Source organism: Phyllostomus discolor, chromosome 3 (genome assembly GCF_004126475.2).
Source record: "Phyllostomus discolor isolate MPI-MPIP mPhyDis1 chromosome 3, mPhyDis1.pri.v3, whole genome shotgun sequence".
NCBI classification, from domain to species: Eukaryota; Metazoa; Chordata; class Mammalia; order Chiroptera; family Phyllostomidae; genus Phyllostomus; species Phyllostomus discolor.
Window position 1 is genome coordinate 184,684,489 of NC_040905.2, and position 14,233 is coordinate 184,698,721.

At 50.0% G+C, this 14,233-nt stretch overlaps 1 protein-coding gene across 3 annotated transcripts in view; it reads right to left on the reverse strand.

The window, feature by feature from the left end:
* Positions 1-14,233, reverse strand: part of PAX5 (paired box 5) — a 171,157-nt gene that overhangs the window by 136,240 nt on the left and 20,684 nt on the right. For all 3 annotated transcript variants that reach the window (XM_028516211.2, XM_036021928.1, XM_036021927.1), the window contains exons 4-5: positions 7,844-7,908; positions 3,654-3,782 (exon numbers count right to left, since the gene is read on the reverse strand). In XM_028516211.2, coding sequence (XP_028372012.1) covers positions 3,654-3,782; positions 7,844-7,908 — 194 coding nt within the window. The remainder of the gene's footprint in view (positions 1-3,653; positions 3,783-7,843; positions 7,909-14,233) is intronic.

A 14,233-nucleotide genomic window follows, 5' to 3' on the forward strand; every position in this document is an offset into this window, starting at 1 on the left:
CAGTACCCTAACCTGGCTCTCGGTGCCATCCACAAGCCCTCTGAGCAGCTCTGCTCTCTGGCCCTCTGCCATGGGGCGGGGCTGGGCATGGAAACACCCCTGTGTGATATGGCCCCTGTCCAGGCCAGTCTCTGTGAACGGCAGACTCAGAGTCAGACGGCAGGAGGGAAAACCAGCAGGCAGAACCGCTTCCAGACACAGGACAGTTAGGGAAGCACGGGCTACCCAGAGTGTGGCAGCCCTCGGAAGTCACGGAGTGCAAACCAGAATGCCTTCTTCGGTTCTTCTGCTCCCCTTCGTCCAGCCTCTGCTCACATCTCTGAAGATGCGGAGCTCACAGCCTTTCCAAGATAACGCTTCCATCCTTGGTGCAGGCTGGCGGTCGCCTAAAAGCCGTCCCTTGCACTGAGCCATACTCTGCCTCCCTGTGGCCTCCTTTAACTTGCCCCAGTTGCCCTCAGAGTCCCCAGGGACCTTATCTGTTGCCTCCACCATCTGGGATTGGGACACAGTGGCCACATCCCCAAGGCTAGTCTTGGAGGCAAACGTTCTGCGGGGAAGCCTAGAATGTCTAGGCTGAAAGAGCACTCGGCAATCCAGTGGTCTAACAGCGGCCTAACGTATTTGTTTCACTACAGTGTTCCTTACTCAGAGTTTTCTGTGGAAGCCCGAAATATCACACAAAGTTCCCCTAGTTGAGACTCCCTACACACACCCTCCGTGCTAATTGTGAAGCCTCTACAGACATGTGACTGATCCATTGCACCAAGGAGCATTTACTGAGCACCTACTATGTGCCACACACTTGTATTCACATGTAGCTATTGAGCACTTAAAATGTGCTCAACAGTGCAATTGAGTAACTAAATTTCTAATTTAACAACAGAAGCAGTGGAAAATATTTTTCTCTCAGTAAAGGGCCACTTCCTCTGAGGAGCATTCTCAGATCCTTTTGATCAAAACCAGCTCCTCCTGCCTTGCTCTCTCCCGGGTGTCACCCTCTCATTGCATTTCACCGCACACACTGCCTACTGAAGGGACTTTGGCCTTGCCAGTCAACCGCGCCAGCCTGCGAGCTCTAAAGGGCAGGCCCTCAGCGAGTGGACTATGTCATCACCCAGTCCTGCCCTGAAGCCTGGGCAGAAGGGTGGCACCAGGAGATGACACAGGGCAGAACCCAAGTCCAATCACAAGAGTGAATAAGAGCGGAACAAGTGACCCCACTTTGCCCAGCCCCAGTCGCCTCGTCTGAGAACCGGGGGGGTGAGAATCCTCAGTAGTCTTTCCTCTTGCTCCCTGACGTCTCTTCTGCCCCATCACCCTCCCCCCAGGCTGCTGAGGTCTCCTGAGAAAAACAGCGCCATAGTCTGCTGTCCCAAGGGCCGGCCTTCCAGGTCACCCGGAAATTCCCCTGTGTTTCCCCAGCGGCTGGTTCTTACTTCCTCACCGCACTCCGACCAAGCCCTTCTGCCGGAACCTCTAGGCGGTGCTCCCTCCAGACGGCGTGTTGGTGTGAGCAGGGCACTTCTGCCCCACCTCTGCGCTCACCCACACACACTCTCCACGGTGCAGGGCGGGGAGGGGGGGTCTGGTTGCTGCTTGGGTTTCTCCCCAAACCCATAAGCTTCTGAGACCATCAAATCACTCTCCCTTAGCCCCCAGAACACAGACTAGATCGCCTCCCAAGTCTTTCTGGAGACCAGGACTCAATCATAAATTTCACAACTGGAAGGATCTCAAAGATCATCCAATCCTGCACTTGATTCCTAATACCATCGTATAGCAGCCCAATAAGAGGCTACGTAGGCTCAGCTTACATAACTCTAGTGACAGAGAACTCACTACCTCCCTAGACCTCATTCTCATATTTACGAAGTTCTTTTTTATACTGAACTGAAATGTCCTCTGAGCCTACCACACATGGCCTTGGAAGCCACACAGCAGTCTCACAGCTCTTGCCTTCCATGCCTTCCCCCCAAATATTTAAAGGAAATGATCCAGTTCTGCTCATTCTTCTCTTCCTTGTGCCAAAGACTCCTAGAGCTTTGAGTTTTCTCCAAATCCCCCTTCATCCAGGCTATGCCCATCTGGACGCATCCTAATTTGTCACTGTCCCCACTGAAGGTCAATACCCCAAATAGGCCGCAGTCCTCAAGAATGACCGGACCAGCACGGAGCAGTCTAGACTAACAGCACCCACATGCTGACCATTCAACACCTTTGAAAGCAGCCAAGAAGTTAAACAGTGACCACTGACCAGAGACTGAAAGTCGGTACGGCCCTCCACAAACACAGTGAGACAATCCCCCATCAGGACCTATCTGCTCGGCAGTGCACATCACACTGGATGTTCTTCTTCCTCCAAACACCTCTGCCTGGCTCCCTCAGCCTCCGAGGGAGCTCCACCCAGCTGGCCCCTCCATCGTGATCAAATGCAGCCCAGCCCCAGCTTGGCACATCTGCTTGGAGTCCAGGTGACAACAGGAGAACAGATGACACCACCAGCCCCGTAAATGCCCAGAGATGGCAGGCCCACTGCCTCCTGCAGTAACACGGCCCGGCCATCCACTGAGTTAGGACCTGTGACATCAGCCCCGAGTGGCAGGAGCAGAGCAAAGAGGTGAGGCAGGTTCCCAAAGCTGGGATTCGCCCCCACGTGCCCCACAGCTCGGAACTGAGGCTGCAGGCTCAGCGTCTTTTGTGCACGGGCTGCACAGACCACAGGCCAATCCACTGCTGGGCCGACTCAATTTTCTAGTTACAGATCTTAAGTACTTAGGCATGGGCTCACCAGAACACGCATCCCTCGCCGGGAGCTGAGAATGGGAATTGTGCCGAGGAACAGAATAATTGAATCAAGATTTCTGTCACGCTGCTCTCAGGCCCTCAACCAAGGCCCGTTTTTTTCCTTTCCTGACTAAGGTTTTCCAGACTCCCAGGGGTTCACTTTCCCTCTCAACCCCATTTATGTTAGCAGCATTGGCAGCCCATCCAGGGGACAGGAGAGCCAGGTTAAGGTGGGCCAGTGTCCAAGGATGGGGCAGCCAGCTCCAGAAGCCCCAGCTGGTACCACCGAGGGGTGGAGGGAAACCAACGGGATGACTGTCATCTTTGTAATCCCCAGGAGGCCCCTGCATTCCTTTCTTCCAGGCCCCAGGGCAGAGATGAGATGGTTATTAACTTCCTCAGCCCCCACCATCACCCGCCCTGGAGGCCTTCTCCTCCAGAGGTGAGCACAGCCCAGCCCTCACCCCTCCAGGTGTGCCCCGCTCACTGCAGGACACCCAGCCCCTCCTGCTCCCCCAGGACGAAGGGGACTGCGGTGCTGTGCACACACCCTCCACACCCTGCGTCACATCTGTACACACAAGGTCTTCTTAAAGGCCACAAAGCTCAGGCCAAACACACCTTCTCCACTCAAGGAGTAAAGACGGGGGAAGGCCAGCGAGAAATCCACAGCCCCAGCCGGTTCCCTGTCTGCCCTTCCCCGGGTCTCCATTCCCAGGGAAGGGAATGGGCCTTGGGGGAGAGAGCTTCGGTGCTCTGCAGGTAAGGGGGTGCTCAGTGGGCATCTCTGCGTCCACCCCTGAGTGAGCGCCCCGAAGCAGACCCGTCCAGTCCATCCTAGACAGGGCTGGGCCCGCAGCTCTTACCTTCATCTCTCTTACGCTTGTTGGTGTCAGCACTGGGGGATGTGATGCCCAGGATGCCGCTGATGGAGTACGAAGAGCCAGCGGAGTCCGTGCTGACCGAGGACACCTGCGTCACGGAGCCCGTGGACACTGCGCAGAGGGAGAGGGGCTGTCAGGGCCCGGCAGGAGGGCCGTGGGGATGCGCCAGGACAGAGGGGGCAGCAGCAGAGGGCCAGAACGAAGGCACTCACCCTGCACTGGGCTGGGTGTGACTGCCGAGCCCCCAGGAGTGGAAGTGCGGGGACAGACAAGAGGGTGTGCACTGAGGACATTCGTCCTTTGGCAGCAGCAACACCTGGGCAGCCCTCCAGCCATTTGCCCAGGTTCTCTGCTGCTGGGGAAGGGGACAGTGGGGGTGGGGGAGATGGGCAGTGAAGAGACTGACAGTACAGAAAGGAGCAAGGGACAGTGTAAGAAGGGCACTAGCTCACATCCCAGCCCGTCCAAGGACACAGGAAGCAGGGAGACAGAAAAGGGACAGGGGAGCTGGGGCCCACCACCAGCCGGTGCTAAAAACCACCTAGACTTGCTCATCAGGCAGGTTCCCTCCCTGCTCACATCCTCACCCCTCCCTCCTTGCTGACGCAGGTGCCTACACTCTCACACCCAGAGCCAACAAAGCCCAAACGGCAGACTGTCCCTTCTGTTTATAGTTCCTCGCTGTCTTTTCTCCTTCCGGTTCACCTAGATTTTAATATTAATTACATAACATGGATAGAGTACTAAAAATAATACAGAATGCTATTGATATGTATAATAATGATGACATTTTCTGAGAAAATGACATTTTCTGAGAACTTACTGTGTGCCAGGCATCGAGGCACTTTCTCATTTAATTCTGAGAACGATCTTACACGTTAGCTCATTGACTATCTCGTTGGAAAGACAAAGGAACCAAGGCTCAGAGCAAGTAAGGGACTTGCCCAAGGTCACACAGCTAATGAGAGGCAGAGTGGTGACTGGAACCCAGAAGCTAGTCTTAACCCTACAGTAATCTGCACTTCACTGATTAATAACCAAAACCAATAGTACACTTCACATAATACAGCGCTTTTCTTTCTTTCTTTTTTTAAAATTTTTATTTATTTATTTTTAGAGATAGGAGAAGGGAGGAAGAAAGAGAGGGAGAGAAACATCAATGTGTGGTTGCCTCCTATGTGGCCCCTGCTGGGGACCTGGCCTGCAACCCAGGCATGTGCCTTGACTGGGAATCGAACTGGCGACCCTTGGGTTCACAGCCCATGCTCAATCCACTGAGCTACACCAGCAAGGGCAATACAGCGCTTTTCATTCGATGCCTGCAACAACCTCGAGTGCTATCATTTATCCCTATATAGCAAGTGAAGAAACTGAGGCTTCACCGAGGTGAAGTGATTCGCTCCAAGCCATCTAGCCAATATAGGCAGTGGCACCGGGCTCAGCCGTAGGTCTGCTGACTTAGAGTCTAGGTTTCCGCTGCCCAGAAACGTAGGCAGGAGTCAGCAACTTGTTGTGGCTGAAGGCAGATCTCTGAGTTGGTAAGGATGAGAACGGGGGAGGGGAGGTTTCGTGCAAGTTTTGCATTAACTCCTGGCCCCCAGAGTCCAAGGGAGAGGCCGGCCAGTCAGTCATCGGGGTCCTCTCAAGCTGTACAGCTGAATTTCCATTTCTGGGCTGTGGGGATTCTTTCTTGGTTCATTAAAACCTACAAACCAATCTCAGACACATTTCCTTGGGCTATAACTAGCTGGAGGCAGGTGGAGCTGCCTTTGACAGGACCGTGTAGGAAATTACTAGCAACGGTGGTGATTGTGTGAGAAGCTGTTTGTTGCTTTCCTTGGAGCACATCCAGCTCTCGCCCCTGCAGACCTAGAGGGAACAGTGCCTTTCTTCTTGGAGTTTGATTTTAGATCTTCCTTAGGAGACAGAGAAGTAGAAATCGTTAACTTCTCTTTTCTTTCACCAGAATAAGCTACTCAAAATAGATTTATGCAAATCTCACACCCTTTTCAGTGTTAAGGTGCAAAGAACAGAGGAAGAAGGAAGACCACAAGTCATTTGGTACTTTAAACAACAACAACTACTTATAACTTAGGCTCACCATGTTGCCGACAGAGCCGATGAGGTAAGTTCCAACATTCCGTGATGACACTAGACTCAAAGGCCCGGGTTCCAATTCTTGCTCTACCGCTTACTGGCAGTGTGACCTTGGGCTGGTTATCTAGTCTCTCTAAGCCTCCCTTTCCTCACTCCTCTTTACATGTGGAAACTATAAGGGGCTGTATACACCTATAGGAGAGGGGTTTTACAAAAATTATGGGCATAAAGCATTCTGCTAACCTACAAGTATTGTGGAATTATTCCTCTAACACAATTGAAAGACTATTATCAGGTACTCTTAGTTTGATATTCATTGCCAAGTGACCTGAAACAGTTTAAAAGCCACACAAGTGAAATCTCAGCCACAAACATTTCCCCAGGAGCCTTTTTCAATTCTCTTGGCCCCAGCTCAGAAGAGCTGGCGGTTCTCTCCCTTTGGCTACCACAGCACCCCGAACTTTCTCCTTGAGCTTTAGCTCGGTGCTCTGCAAACTTCTCTTTGTTACAGTCCCCCACCAGACTGAGAAGCCCTTAAGGACGGGGATTTTATCCTGCCTCCTCATTAAAACAGTAGTCTCCAATGCCAAGGTCTGCATAGCAGGGGTTAGCAAACACTTTTTGAATTGATTACTAAATAAAGAATGATTTTAAGGCAGGGAGGAATTCTGTCTTACCTTCATCCAAAGAGGTCATGACGGAGGATCAGAGCCCTCAAAGAGCACCCAGTTTGTGCACCTCAGTCCACAAACAGGGAAACCGAGACTCCGAGAGGTGAAGGCACTTACACAGTTTACTGGGTGAGTTCAAAACAGAGCCAGAACTCTAAGCCAGGCCTCTGCCAGGTCCCCATCACCACAGGGTGCTCGAATTTCCAGTTAAAGAAGTGACAAAGGTGTGGAAACTACACAGAGTCCGCAGCATGATTAAGGGCAGTTGACAGGGACTGTCAACCAGAACTGTCAGAGGCTTGCTGAGTGGTTGTCTACTTTCTTACAGTAGAATAACCTTCCCCCAGCTAACCAGAGGGGTTTCCTTTATCCCGAGTGGAGACATAATATGCGTTAATTAGACGCGTGTCTTTGCAGAGAAGGGAAGGCCAAGGGAAACTTCTGAACTCTTGAGTATAGCTGACCCTTGAACAGCATGGGTTTGAACTGCGCAGGTCCACTTCAACGTGGATATTTTAAAATAAATGTGCAGACAGCCCACTGTATACTGTGTTTTTGTGCCTGCAGATTCAACCAACTCACCGCGGTTGGGAGTCTTCGGGTGCAGAGGACCTACTGTATGCATCGTTCTGGGCCATTTTATATAAGGGTCTTGAGCATCGCAGATTCTGGTATCTGCAGGGGTCCTGGAGCCAACCCACCGCAGATACTGAAGGACAGTGAAGTCTGGGGGCAGCCAAAAGTTGTCCTCAGAGTTTCAACTGCGGAAGAGGGGCAGGAGGGTAGGAGGCCTCCCCTAAATCCCCACATTGTTCAAAGGTCAACTGGTAGGAAACATGACTCCCATTCTTACAAGTCATGGTCACCGTCCAACTTCACCGTGAGTGTCAGAAACTCCACGGGCAGCCTCTGACAGTTTACGTGAGATCAAAGCGAGAGAGAGAGAGAGAAAGTTTGAGAAGTTTTGCCACATCTTCACCCAAGACTGCAAGTGCACAGAGAATTGTAGAAGGGCTCGTTGATAGAAGAAAAAAACACATTCAAAACTACTTACTGACTAATGATGCAGAAAATGTTATGAATAAGTACCCCTTTCTTGATTTATTACTTTAATTATCTGACATTCTATAGACCCCCATTAGTGGATTTTTTTTTGGCTTAGATTTCAATTTTCTGTCTCATGCTGAAAGCTATTTATCATAATAATCAGTAAAATTCAAAACCTTTTAGCAGTATTTATAAAATTCATTTACCGGGTTCAGCCCTTGGAGAATGACAAAGAAGGCGCATTAGTACGTGTGCCGAAGTGTTTTATGCAGAATTATCTGTCCATAAGAATGATTAAAAGTTCTTTAGAATATTTGGAGCCCATTTGATTTTTAAATTTTTTTTTAAAGTTCTTACCAATGCTGTGACTGGAAGCTGGGACTGGCTGGTTGGGTGGCTGCTGTACTTTTGTCCGGATGATCCTGTGGACAGCGGGGGAAAAAAGAAATGACTATTTACCATAACAGTAAAGATATCTCAACTAGCTATGCACGGACAACCAGAAAACCCACATCAAGCTGGGTCGCAGCTCAAGCTGGAACAGAGGGGAAGGGAGATGATAAACCCAGATTAGAAGTTAGGAGGTTGGGAGAATGATGGACTAGTCCCAACTCAGTCCCTACCTCCCTGGGTGTCTTTGGGTAACTTGCACCCTTCAAAGGGCCTCAAGTGCCTCTTGTACAGAAAAATATGACGTGCTAATGTGATGAAGGCATCCCTTTCCCGGAAACAGCTCCAGCTCCATAAATTCACTGAGTGACATTAGGGAGTTCCTTCCCTTCCCTGGACCTCAGCCCCCAGGTCTGTGGAATGGAGGGACTGGGCAAGGTGACCTCTCTGTCCCCTGGAAGCCCTCAAGCTCTTATTTCTCTGCCTTAGACAGCCACAGAAGTAACATCCCGCCCATCAAAAGGGGATGTGTGAGTTGCCCTGAAAGTAGAAAGGGGTAAGGTGCTGCCAAGAGAGGCTTGGTTGGCTTTGCTAAGAGAAGTCTGCAAAAACCTTGTGAGAAAAGCTTCTTCTTGGGGCTGGGAACCAGGGGTATCCTGTCTTGCCTGTCCAGGGACCTTGCTTCTGTTCAAATAGGAACCTGATTGTGACCCTGAGCAAGTCGGTTCCATTGTGGGCCTCAGTACAGTGAAGGGGTTAGAACACAGCACTTTGCTTACTTCAAGGAACTGAATCCTTAGTTCCCTCTCTCTCAGCCATGGAAAAGTCCAGTGTGTAAAAGGGACAGTAGTGGTGCTCTCCCCTTTGCCACCTGGCAGCTCTGGTATCCTTATGCAGAACCCTGGGCTCTGGGGAGCTTACTTTGCAAATTCCCAGCTGGGACAACACATGGGGCCTCCCTGAGACCCTAAGGCCCCTGTGTCGACTGTGGCCAAGTCAAAAAGTTCCTTTGGGGTCTGCAAGAAAGTTCCTTCCCTGGCATTTGGGAGAAGGATGGGTGGTAATAAAATGTTCAGCTTCCTTGAGAAAAGTTCTATTTGAGCCTCCAACTATTCTCTTTTAAAAGGACATTTATTAGAGTTTTTCCTAATCAAAGAAGTACTTTGTGTCATTGCAGACTATTTAGACAAGCACTTTAAAGAAGACATCTAAAACCACATTTCCGTGTACAGTGGACCCTTGAATAACAGGGGTTTGAACTGCGCATGTCCCCTTACACGCAAATTCTTTTTAAGAACTATATGGTCGACCCTCGGTATCTCCATTTTGCAGCCATAGATTCAACCAACTGCCAATCAAAAACAGCATTTTCAGTCTGAGGTTGGGGATCCCCAGATGTAGACAGCTACCTATTGCGTTGTGCTAACCATTTTACATAAGAGACATGAGCATTCAGGATTTGGTATCTGTGGAGGTCCTAGAACTAACCTTTGAGGACACTGAGGGACAACTGTAGTTGAGTTTTTAGGGAATTAAGTTATATATGGATTTTCTACTGCTCAGGAGTCAGCGCCCATAATTCCTGCATTGTTCAAGGGTCAACAGTATTTTCTTTATGCGAGCATTCCTGTGCACATTTGGAAATACCCATTTTTTTCCTTAACAGAATCAGGATTAAACCATGTATACAGTTCTATATCCTACACTTTTCACTCAACATTATAGGGAAAATCTTTTCCCACTCCAGGCCATTATTTCTAGAAGTTCGTTTCAAGCTGCACTGGGTCTCCAATTGGTGCAAATGGAGAGGAAGGACAGAAGTGGCAGGTGCCTCCATGGAACCTCACGGAGCTGTCGTCGCCCTCTATGATCTCATGGCCCAGCATGGGGCACTGAGGGCGCTCTGCATCCTGGGTGCGTAGGCTGGACTGAACGTTTCCTTTCACGCCCAACCTCAGGCCCTCTGGAGCCCAGGCCACATGAGCCTCCATAGCCGTTAGCCCTTTTTTAACAAGTGAGCGTGAGCATTGGCTCAAATACATGCAGAGTGTTTGTTTGCTTTGTTTTCTTCAGTATTTAAACCACGTATTTTCACTAAGCAAACATACAGCATATTGACAAATACCTGGGAGTGAAGTAATCCTTTTGATCCCCTGGAATTAAGCTAGCATCTGATTTAATCTTTATATTTTTGTCTGTGTCATCTTCTCTGTATGTGTGTGTGTCTAAAGAGATATTGCTATGTGAACATGTGAATATACCAGAGGGAAATATAGTTTATCCATATACAAATACAGGGTCAAATATATCACAAGTATTTCCCATTGAGGTCCAGCATAAAGTCCTAACTCTAAGACATTGGCTGGCCATTAAATTTGTATACAAGCAAAGCAAAGAAAATTATGGTTTCCTGCCCTGGCTGGTGTGGCTCAGTGAATTCAATGCCAGCCTGTGAAGTAAAGGGTTGCCAATTTGATTTCCAGGTCAGGGGCACATGCCTGGGTTGCGGGCCAGATCGCCATTGTGGGGGCATGTGAGAGGCAACCACACATTGATGTTTCTCTCCCTCTCTTTCTCCCTCCCTTCTCCTCTCTCTGAAAATAAATAATTAAAATTTTAAAAAATGAAATTATGGCTTCCTTATTTTTCTTTTAAAATATGTGTAAATCATTCATAAAACATCATCAATTGTTACGAATCACTGAGAGGCAGCTGCAGCGTAATGACTGAGCATGCCGGTTCCAGAACCAGCCTGGGGTTTGAATCCTGGTCTTGCCATTTGCCAGTTGCATGGCATTGGATAAAACTACTTAACCCCTCTACACCTCAGTTTCTTTATCTGTAAAATGGAACCAAGATGCATTCCTACCTCAAAAGGTTATTATGAGGGCAAAGTTAATACTTAAGGACTTAGAGCAGAGGCTGCTGCATAGTTAAGCGCTCAATAGATGTTAGCTGGTATTGTCAGTAGTGTCTTCATAAAGATTAATGACCAGCTTCAACCTTAAAAGATTCATATTTCCAAAATGCCTTAAAAACACATGGGGTCCCCTTGGGAGCTGGGGGATAGGATAAGGTAGCCATCCCCATAGCTGACTATAAGGCTGCAATGGAGCTGTCCTCTGTGGGCGACACCCGAATTGTAGGAAACCCTCCGAAGCTGTCCCCAGGGGTAGAAGTTGTGCCCATCTGCTTGCAGCAGCTGCCAAGAAAAGGACAAAGAGCATCGTCTCCACTGAGAAGAAATAACAGGGGCAACAACAGGACTAATTGAATCATAGAAATTCTAAAGAAATAAAAAATAAAAACACAACAAGCAACATCAAGCTTGCCACAATAAGAGCCACCCTCAGGACCTTCTCTAAACAAGAGACAGTGGGGGCCAATTGGCAGCTCGCACTGCAAGGTGCAGCCTTATCTTTGCTGAGCGTGAGCGTGGTCCTGGGTGCCACGTGAACACCCTGCAATACAGGGTCCCACCGAGAAGGGAGCTCAGCAGTCGCCTAGCTCCTCGGAGGAGGAAACCGAGATCCGGAGAGCTCCGGTGACTGGCCCAGGATCACATGGCAAGTCAGCTCCCATGCCTGCCCGAACACCTTTTTTTTGAGTCGCAAAGGAAGTGGTCCGTCTGCTAAATAAGTGCTGTATGAAGCATAAAGCCTATCTTGAGTCAAAATCCATTTAGAATCTGAGGACGAAAAGCCTGAGATGCCTGAGATAGTACAAGCATTTGTAAGGATACCATTTCAACATCACCCCTACTCTTTTGGAAGCCTAGGTCTTCTCACCACCACCCCCTCCCTGCCCCCACACACAATTACACGGAAAGAGAAAGTCATGCTGCCTTAAAAAAGGGAACAGGGAGAGAGGACTGAAGAAACGCCCATGTCTATTGCACTGATCAAACTGCCGTTGGTATAGCCAAAATACGGTTGGGCCATTGGTTGTAAAACCCAGCCACTGCTCCCTCCCTAAGAATCCAGAGGCCCACTGGGGCAGGCTGGGAGAGGGCCCACAGGTGACACCCAGGCCTGTGGCCAGTGTGGAGAAGAGAGAGGGAGGGGCTGGGTCACCAGTCTCCAAGGCTTGCTGCCCAAGGTAGGGTTAAATGCAGGCTTTACAAACTGTCATCCTCAGGCTAAATCTCCCACTGGAGAATTTTTATTTGTCCTGCACAGTATATTTATTTTTATTTGAATTAATTGCCAATGTTTCTAAGTTAGGAGCTTTTACATAAATACATGGATTTCTAGCTTCTTTTGAAAAAAAATAAAACAGAACACCTGGTAATTCTGGCCCTACATTCTCTCACATGGCAACAACCGCTTGGTGGGAACAGAGCTGCCCCTCTCGACTGGGAAGGCCACTCACGGTTCCCCAGCATGTGGCCCCCGATTCAGAGCCACAGGACTGGAATAAAAGAAGGCAGGCTCCATTTTCCCCTCCATCTGGGCCATCTCTGGGACTGTCAGCTCCCGTGGACGGACGCTCAGGCTGCATCGGAAGACTCCACTGGCCGCCTGTGCAGCAGCTCGGCAGGCATCTGTCCTCAAGGAGCCACATCAACATGATGGTCCGTGTTCCAGGAAATCTCCCATAAGCTTAGCAGAGCTGGTTCAGTGCTGTTTAACCCCATGCCAGTCATGGGTCCCCAGGCTGGTCCCCCAGGCAACAGAGGGAAAGCACACACTTCTAGGGGTAGACAGCAAAGATGACCCTGTGGCTGCTGGAAGAGCTAAAAACCCAGCCACCGCTCCCTCCCTAGCTGTTTGTAGTGTGGGAATAGTGAGAAGTTGCCTCCAAGGGAGGCAGGGGTTGGGAGAGGGAAGACCCTTTTACACAGAGACATTTGCAAGACAGTTGTTGAGAAGCTGTATCCATCTGAGGGCGGGCGGGGCGGGGGTTGCCTTCACACAGAAAGTAAAACTGTGCTGAGATGGCTCAGGCTTTCTCGGGGGAGGGAGGGAGGAATGCAGCAACAGGAGATTGTCCCACACTTAATTTGCATGGCAGGGTCGATTATTAAAAACACCAGAGAGCTCTCACCAGAGAATGTGGTGAGGAGCCAGAGAGTGCTCCTGGAGAGGGGCCACCACTGAGGAGCATGAGAGAGGAAGCCTGCAGACAGGCAGCAAAACCTGCAGGCTGCCGGGCTTGGGAAGGAAGAAGGAATGACCGTTCTACTCTTCTCCTCTCTTCCCACAGATCCTCAGTTCTGTCACTAGCAGAGTCCGGCGGGGAAGTGGTGGAAAGAGACAAACCCTCCTCTTACCATCAGGGGACCCAGGCCCTACTCCCTTCTCTGTGTCAAGATTTCTGCTCCTCTGCTCTCCCCTTCCGGGCCTCAGTTTTTATACCTGTCACAGGGCAGTTTGAGGTTTTGCGGGCTGTAGAAGACCACAGATGTGAAAGCACCTTAGAGGCACTGCCAGCTGGGTCACCACTATGGATTGGGACACCAGGGAGGCCCCTGGGGCTAGCCATGGCCCCAGCACCAGCAGTCAGAGTCCCGCCCTCCACCACTGCACAGCCCAGCCCCAGGCACAAAGCCTCAGCTGATCCACCATTTCCCTAAACGCTCACTCACGCAGCCCCTTCACAGCTTCCACCACAACCGTCCGTCATCACGTTCTCTATTTTGTGTGTTTCCTTCAAATAACTTACTTTTTGACTTTAATAGGTGATATTCATTCTTTATTGCAAATGGGGCAAGGGGGGTTCATGAAGCTCACACTCACTGGTTTCGTGTGCTAGTTATATATTCCTAAGATACATTCAAACCAATTCATCACGTAACAGTTTTCCTCCTCATGTTACAGAGGATAGAAGCTGGAACCCTGACATGCCACTGAGTTACACTTGCCCTGCAAGGCATCTTTTCATGGAAATTAGTTGCTACCGTTTAAAAATAGAGAGATTTCATATATACAAGCATACAGACACTCACACACACGCAAGTCCGAGTTCCCAGCTTCTCTTTAAGGATGGAGAAAGGCTGGCCAACTCGGGGCCCACGTTCCTGGCAGCGCTTGGCTGGGGCTGAGAAGCCACTGCCCCTTCCCAACAAGCCTGTCTAGTCTGCCACAGACCCAACGTTTCCCTGTCATTTTATGCCTGCTCTGCCTCGCTTGTTACATCATGTGCCCGGCCTAGTGAGTCTGGGGCCCCGCAAGCAACCTAGAGTTACTTTTTGATCCACCAACTTCATGTACACCCCACAGCGGGAAATCGCTGAGCCCCCAAAGCCCGACCATGGGCTCAGCGGAGGGCGCTCTGCACAGCGGGCTGGCTGCTCCTCCGTTGCTCTGGGCAGCATGTGCCTCCTTCCATGGCTTTTGGGGACCCAGAAAAAAATAT